The sequence below is a fragment of the Nymphaea colorata genome, chromosome 10 (genome assembly GCF_008831285.2).
Source record: "Nymphaea colorata isolate Beijing-Zhang1983 chromosome 10, ASM883128v2, whole genome shotgun sequence".
In the NCBI taxonomy this organism is placed as follows: domain Eukaryota; kingdom Viridiplantae; phylum Streptophyta; class Magnoliopsida; order Nymphaeales; family Nymphaeaceae; genus Nymphaea; species Nymphaea colorata.
In genome coordinates, this window is record NC_045147.1 from 17,323,742 (window position 1) to 17,330,756 (window position 7,015).

At 41.3% G+C, this 7,015-nt stretch overlaps 1 protein-coding gene across 1 annotated transcript; it reads right to left on the reverse strand.

Moving 5' to 3' along the window:
• Positions 1-5,341: 5,341 nt before the first annotated feature.
• On the reverse strand, positions 5,342-7,015 carry LOC116262958 (plant cysteine oxidase 1-like). The gene is made up of 5 exons (XM_031642506.2): positions 6,710-7,015; positions 6,462-6,607; positions 6,213-6,375; positions 5,716-5,919; positions 5,342-5,569 (listed from the first exon to the last, which is right to left on the reverse strand). The coding sequence occupies exons 1-5, from the start codon at positions 6,822-6,824 to the stop codon at positions 5,472-5,474; spliced, it is 726 nt and encodes a 241-aa protein (XP_031498366.1). The 5' UTR covers positions 6,825-7,015; the 3' UTR covers positions 5,342-5,471.

Here is a 7,015-nt window from a genome sequence, read left to right on the forward strand (position 1 = left end):
TCCTGCGCCATGTAATTGCTAAAAAGCTTTCTTGGGTTTTCTTGCTTTCCAAATTTTAACTGTAAAATATATAAGATTAGTTTTCTTGGGCTTTCTTAGTTTCCAAGTTTTAACTACAAGGATGTGATTTCTACGGACTGAAGCGTAGGAAACCACTCGCTTACGGGTCAATGATCTAATATTTAATGAGGACTTTATGAAGATCTAAAATCTGACGGCTTCAAAATTTCCAAATTTCATAGATTATGAGATCTTAATTTCACATGTACATAATGGACTTCTATGTTTTCAACAATAGATATAGCATTCATGCATATGGTCAGAATGTAGAAAAGAAACAAGGAACAAGATCTTTAAGGTGCAAGCAATTGCTCAATGTTTTGTGCAAGTTTTTAAATTGCTAAATCAGGGAGCAATTCCGTTGGTTCTACTTTGGTTAATGGATGTTGGTTTTGTGAAAATGATCTCAAGCGTACATTTCGTCCATCTGTGAACTCCTATATTAGTTCCTTCTGCTTCGATGTCGAAGTTTGCCTGATGGTGGTCCAATTCAAAGACATACATTGATCTCCGTGGTGGAGAAATGCTGCAGAATGGTTCCATTTCCTGGCCTCAGATTGCGTGCCACTGATAAAATTTGTGTAACTTGCTCTCGGAGTTGAAGCTTGGCCCTAATCCAGAAGTTAGATTTCCATGGTGGAAAAATGCCAGAGAATGGATTTTCATTGGGTGATCTGGCTCTTGTCGATGGCTGCGGCCTGAGTAAATTCGGAATTCAACATCGATTTCCTGAAAGCATTTCTCAGCGACCTGTAAAAATTAATGAGGAAGACCACCAAGCCCTCTCCAAATCTGTTGAACTTGTTTTGATTTTGAAAGAACACAATGAAGGAAAATGAATCGGAGCCTTGGGCATCCCCGGCCTTGCGTGTCTTTTCAAGAAAAACTTAGTGAAGAACATTTCACCAGGTGGAACCAACTGTTCAAACATGATGTGCTTAACACGTATATCTACACTAGTTGGTTTTAGTTTCGGAGAATGTATCCAAACGTATCCAATTATATCAGCCTTCATTTTCCTCGAATAATGTTTCACTGTTGAACCCAACCATTTGTCTTCAGTTTCTCCACTTTCAGAAATCTCTAAGTTCCTACATCTGATTTCCTCGGCAAGCACTTTCTAAGTTGTGGAAAATGATGTGGTGACCCAGATGATGAGTGGTGCAACATCTGAATGCACTTTCTTATTACACGCAGAATGGTGCAATTTTTTGGAACGTGAGAAACTGACATGTACAGCAATGCCAACCATGAAAGCTGAACACGTTATTGGGGCGGCAATCTTCTATTTCGTTGCAACAATTCTTCAAACATTTAATGGTAGCCCTTAGCGTGACTGATCTGATAACAGTCAGTTTCAGTCAGGCATTTCCTGAGTTTCCACTGCAGAATCAAGCAAACAGATCTCTGCTGCAGGCATATAACACACGTTGTAAGCACATAAGGAAAGAAAGTATCCCTACATTACATATCTGCTGATGTTTAATTCGATTGATTTTTAAACTTACAATATAAAACTCACACTTGGAGCATATGAAGTCCTACTGGATGAGCAGAATGTTAACAATCTACTGCCCAGAGATGAAGTCAGAATTCCTCCAATTCTCCCTGCCTCCAGGGTTTTGGGCTGCATTGCCGTCAATGATGGTAGTGGTGTACCTTTCACCCAGGTACTTAAGTTATAGTGCCCATGAGAATCAAGCTTAGAGACCTTACTGTAACTTGTTCTAAATCTTGTTTATTACAGTCATTTTCTGACAAGGGTAATTACTTGAGACACGGAACAAGCTGAACTGGGACAGGTGAAGTAGGATATGGTAGACGGCGAGGAGGGTGTCCAACTGAGAGACGATTCAAGTTTAATCGATACTCTGGAAGTACATGAGCATGAAAGAACCAAATTTTGTAGCCTTTGATTGGCCTTCTTGGATAGAAGGCTTCATGGGCCTTTGAGTTGAAAAAAAACACTCACAATGACTGCATTGTTAGCATCCAGTAATTGGGCAAACAATATTTAGGAACACATACTTTTGATTGGAATGAGAAAGCCTGTTTTGGCTCTTGACTGGAACCATGTGTGGGGCACAAAAGCAAGTAGAGAGGAAGATTGAATATGTGCATTTTTCTGCCCAATGACTTGGGAGACATTAGACATGTCTCTGTGTTTTCTACCCTGTCTGGACTCTAAGCATGTGCTTAAGAGATAATTGAGTGGACGTTCCCACCCAACTTCTCTTCCAAAGCTAAGATGGATCAGCCTAACGAAATATGAGTAGCCAAAAATTTTGGTTTTGATATAAGCTCTTGAGAAAGCTTGACACAGTTATGAGCTACATGGTGCTAAGGAATTCTAAAGCATGTCGGGACACAAAAAACATATCATATCTATTTGGAAAGCTCTTATGGTCCCCAAACTGGGCTGTATTTGAAGAGAAAGATCTTATCAGCCCCTGCATTTTGGCAATGAAGAGCTTAAATACGATATGTAATGTTGATAACATGGGTTACTAGCCGGGGTCTTTTGGAATTTGGGTGGATGATTTTGTCTTCTACTCTAGTGTATTTTAGTCAATTAAGGAAAAAATTATGATGAAAACAATGGGCTTATAATCCCTTAATGTATATGTTCGCCCTCTGCAATATGGTACTGTGGGAACATCAAGTAGTTCCACATTTATGAGTATCAATATTTCTTGCAGGCGTAGGTGGACTTCATTTCTCTGGGGAGGGGACGTGGTAATCTGTGAAGCGATCTAAGATCTTGTGATTTTGAATCTTAATAATCTAAGATCTCAGAATTTTGGATCTTTGATTTTATCAAGTATCTTAGATCTTTTGTCTGAAAGATGCATCTTTAGTTCAAGCCTCAAGGATCTAAAGTCCTGACTAGAAGTCGATGAAGGGTTAATGAAGATTCTCAAGTTCTGGTTCGAAACTTACGACACGCAGAATTATGACTTTAAGGTGATATGATATAAAGCCCAGGACTTGAGATCTGCTGTACTGAAACAACCGCCAACTGTCTCGGCGTCAACTCTTTTCCTGTTTATATTTTTTCCACCCATTGATTGTGTTTCACCGCCACCTGCTTCACTGACCACCAATGCCAGAAAGAGACGGGGAGAGAGAGAGACTATTAGAAAGCAATCATGATAATAAAGACTACCAACAAGAGTTCACATTTTGAATTAGTAAATGGATGTGCAACATTTGATTGATAGTGATGCCCAAGAATAGGCAACCAGATCATGTGGCCGTGTTTCTTTCAGCACCATGGCATGAATTCCTTGTCCAACATTGGGTGCAAACGCAATGTGGGACACGTTCTATTGCACTAATATCAATTTACCGGTTGTTTTGGTGCCAACCGAAGTCAAAAGGCACAAAGAAAAAAGGATCAGAAGAGGCATCTTAATTTTTCTCTGTTTCCCACGGAGTTTAATGCAGGAACCTGGAAAAACTTGAGCAAGCGATGTCCTCAAAGATCTTTAAGGATGCCCACCCGATCGATCGGCGAAGCAGCAAAAAGTAAGTCGCTCTTGAGGTGAAAGACTTCTGGCTGTAATAGTTTAACCAGAAGTGACATCGAAGTAGATCGGCTCCCATGAACTTTTAAGAACCTTCATCCGAACAAGAACAGCGCTTTCTCCGAGTTAAAAGGGTGACCGTGAAGTTTGAACCCATGATGGCCGGCCGGTTGTTCATTGCCGGCGACCCTCCCCAGTCATAATAATTGCTTGGGCTGTAAGCCCCACAGAATAGTTTATTAAATCAGTTGCTTTCTTCGGTACTTAGAATCAGATTGTTTGTGCTGCTCGCAAGTTTCCCAAGAATTTTAACTTTTCCTTTTCCTTAAGCCACTGCACAATCTTAATTCCGCATGATCTCCGACTCCCCCAAAAATGGCAGTCTAAACATTTCAGAACAAAAAAGAGCCGATCCCCGAAAAATAGGTGAAAATATCGAGAAAAACTTTCTCATGCAAGGTATGTGGTAAATCTTGATTTTCAAGGGCTGTACATCTTTGATTCTTTTGGGTGGTATTCTTTTAGACGATAAAATGTGATATCAGGATACTCAAAGTTGAAGAGTATAATGTACCCCACTAAAATTCCCACACAACCCAAAATAAGCAGGGGAAATGAAAGGTCTTTGGTATTATTTAAGAAGTAGATTGTTAACTTTTTATTCACCCCAAAGAGGTAATCCTCAAAAAAGTTTTACCCTTGCCTGGTCTATCTAAGGCCCGCCTAAATACTTACAGTTCCGTCGTCTCCTAGCAAATTAATGACTCAATTTGTTCACTTCATTGTGAGATGATGACAACCATTTCAAGTTTTTCTTTTGTTGTTAGGGAAACAGGTTGGTGTCAATAACAATAGGCATGGCTTTGGTCAATCGTGCTGAGGCAAGGACATGAGAGGGAGACAAGGTAGATCAGTAGATTAAGTTGGAGATGAGCATGGCTGGATATTATAAAATGCAACGGATATATATAAAATGGAACACCAAATGACTGAGAAGTTGGACCTACTATTCTGCATCAGATGCCCTGTTTCTTATAAGGAGACTCACGAAGATGTAGACATGACCCCATTAATTGACTTGTCTGAGTGACGACGCCCAATTTGTGATATGAACGGTACAAGCATGGTGTGGAGTTCAGATAAAAAGTAAGAACTTAATTAACGACCAATGGCACCACAGCCCTAACATATGAACGTAGAATCTGGTAGATGTCAATATTATATGTTTGATAAATCTTCCGGTTTCTTGCACGAAAAGTATTATATTTTATTAGACAGGAAGAAGAAAGGGAGCTGGAGCTTTTTCCTGCAGTTGCAGTCATGGGGAGGACTTTTTGGTTAACGATGGAAATCTCAAGGAGCCATCGCAAGAAATCACGTTAGGTAATCAACGATCTTTCCTGAAAATCTCACGTCATGAGAGAATGCACCACCACCGTCCCAATAACTCAACAGCAACCACTGTAAATAAATATATCCCCCCATCTTATCTCCATTACCACTCACCTTCAAGACTAAGCAGATCTCGATTTCTTTTCTCTTAACAAATTGTTCTTCTCCCATCAACACTCATCCCGTAGACTAAGAAAGTGATTTCCTTCTTTTTAAATATTTCTTTCAATAGACTTATTCAAGAAGATGCTGAAAACTAGAAAATCTATCTCAGAGCCATTTGTGTTCTGAAACACGTATTTCGCCTCGCCTCGATTCTCCCTCACTCTGTAATGAGGGACGCAAAAGTGTTTATATACATATGAACAGGAAACCTTTTTTCTGCTATATTCATGCACTGGATGTCTACTCCGGGAAGGTGGTCTACATAAAGATATGCATACATACATATGTACAATAAGGATCAAACTCAGTCAGCGCTCCTTTTGATCATCAACTTTCTTCAATATCCATGAGTTTGGGCCCAAGATACGGAGCTCCTTCCACTGTCAAATCTTTAGGCAACTCCCTCTCTTCTAAAATCGCATACCCTGAAAGGAACAAACAAAAACACATGTACCCACTAACCAATCTCTAATGAATCAACCTAAGAAGAAGAAGAAGAAAAAGAAGAAGAAGAAGAAGAAAAAGAAGAAGAAGAAGAAGAAGAAAAAAAAGTGCAAGAAATTAAACAGACCTGGTAGGGCACGGATGGGTAGCTCGTTGAAGTAAGTGGAGGGCCTTCCGAATTCGTCTGAGTAAGGAGGGGAGAGCACGTCGAGGATTGCACTCGGCGCTAATGCCGTGAAGGAGTGAATGTTGCCGCCACTCCTCGGGAACAAGACGCTGGGCTCGCACGGCGCTTCCAACACCTCGTCCACCGCCAGTCCCGCCAGCCCCACTGCACCCATTCAAAGTTCAACCGCTATTGACCACATGATCAAAGGCAAACAATCAGAGAGACGCTTCAGTTCAGGGACCACCATGTCTTCCACTGTCTCTTGAGATCCCTCCTTTTAATTTATTCTCCATTATTACTAACAGTAACTTCATGGCGACTCTTTCTCTCCGTTGCAGAGAGAGAGAGAAGGAGGTGGGGGGAGGCCTTAAATTACTAGGAAAAAGAAAGAGACGTGTTGTACATGTTTGACACCTGTCTCTGAGTTTTACGCGCAGTTGCAGAAGAAAACAGACCTGTTCGGGTGTGGCGATCTTTCATATGGGCCACGTCGGTGGGAAGAACCCAATCGTAGGCTTTGACGTACATGGAGCCATACAGCAACTTGCTGAGCACTGTCATGCTCGGATGGTCGTGAAACGGCAGGCTTACTCCGGCCGGGAAACAGAAGACGCCCATCTGGAAAGAACAAAACAAATAACCTCAATGAAGTTCCCTCCTACAGGTTTCAGTAAGGGCAGACAACTGTGTGGAAGGAAACTCACAGAGAAAAACTCTGATTCATAGATATGAATATACGTGATGTTGGACAAGGATTGGCCATCTATCAGTCTTTTGCTTCCAGGGGACTCTGGTGATCCTTCCACATGACCAAACTCATTGATACCAACATCTTCGGCTTCTATTGAATCTGCAGAAGCAACACCAAGAAAGAATATGTGTAAGAGACAGACAGAAAGATCTATAGAAAGAGAGAGAGAGAGGTTGTGTGTGATATCAGATAGAATTGTACCCAATATGCGTCGGAGCCACTGGATCTGTCTGTAAGTGGGAGGGTCCTGGTCTGCGAAGACAGCGTTGCAGGCATCAAAGAGGCGCTGTATTTTGGTGGTCTCGATCGTTGCCATTTCTTGTGGTTGTGGGTGTTCTAGGATTGCATTTGTTGTGCTACTTCTCAGATGCTGGAAGGGAAATGAATAAGTATATATACGTTTACTTCCGCCAAGAAGAAAGGGCGGTTTTCATTTAAGTTCTCAACGGAATTCGAAACCCGGGGGCTCCCTTCTCCTTTACAATGGGCCTCTCTCTCTCTCTCTCT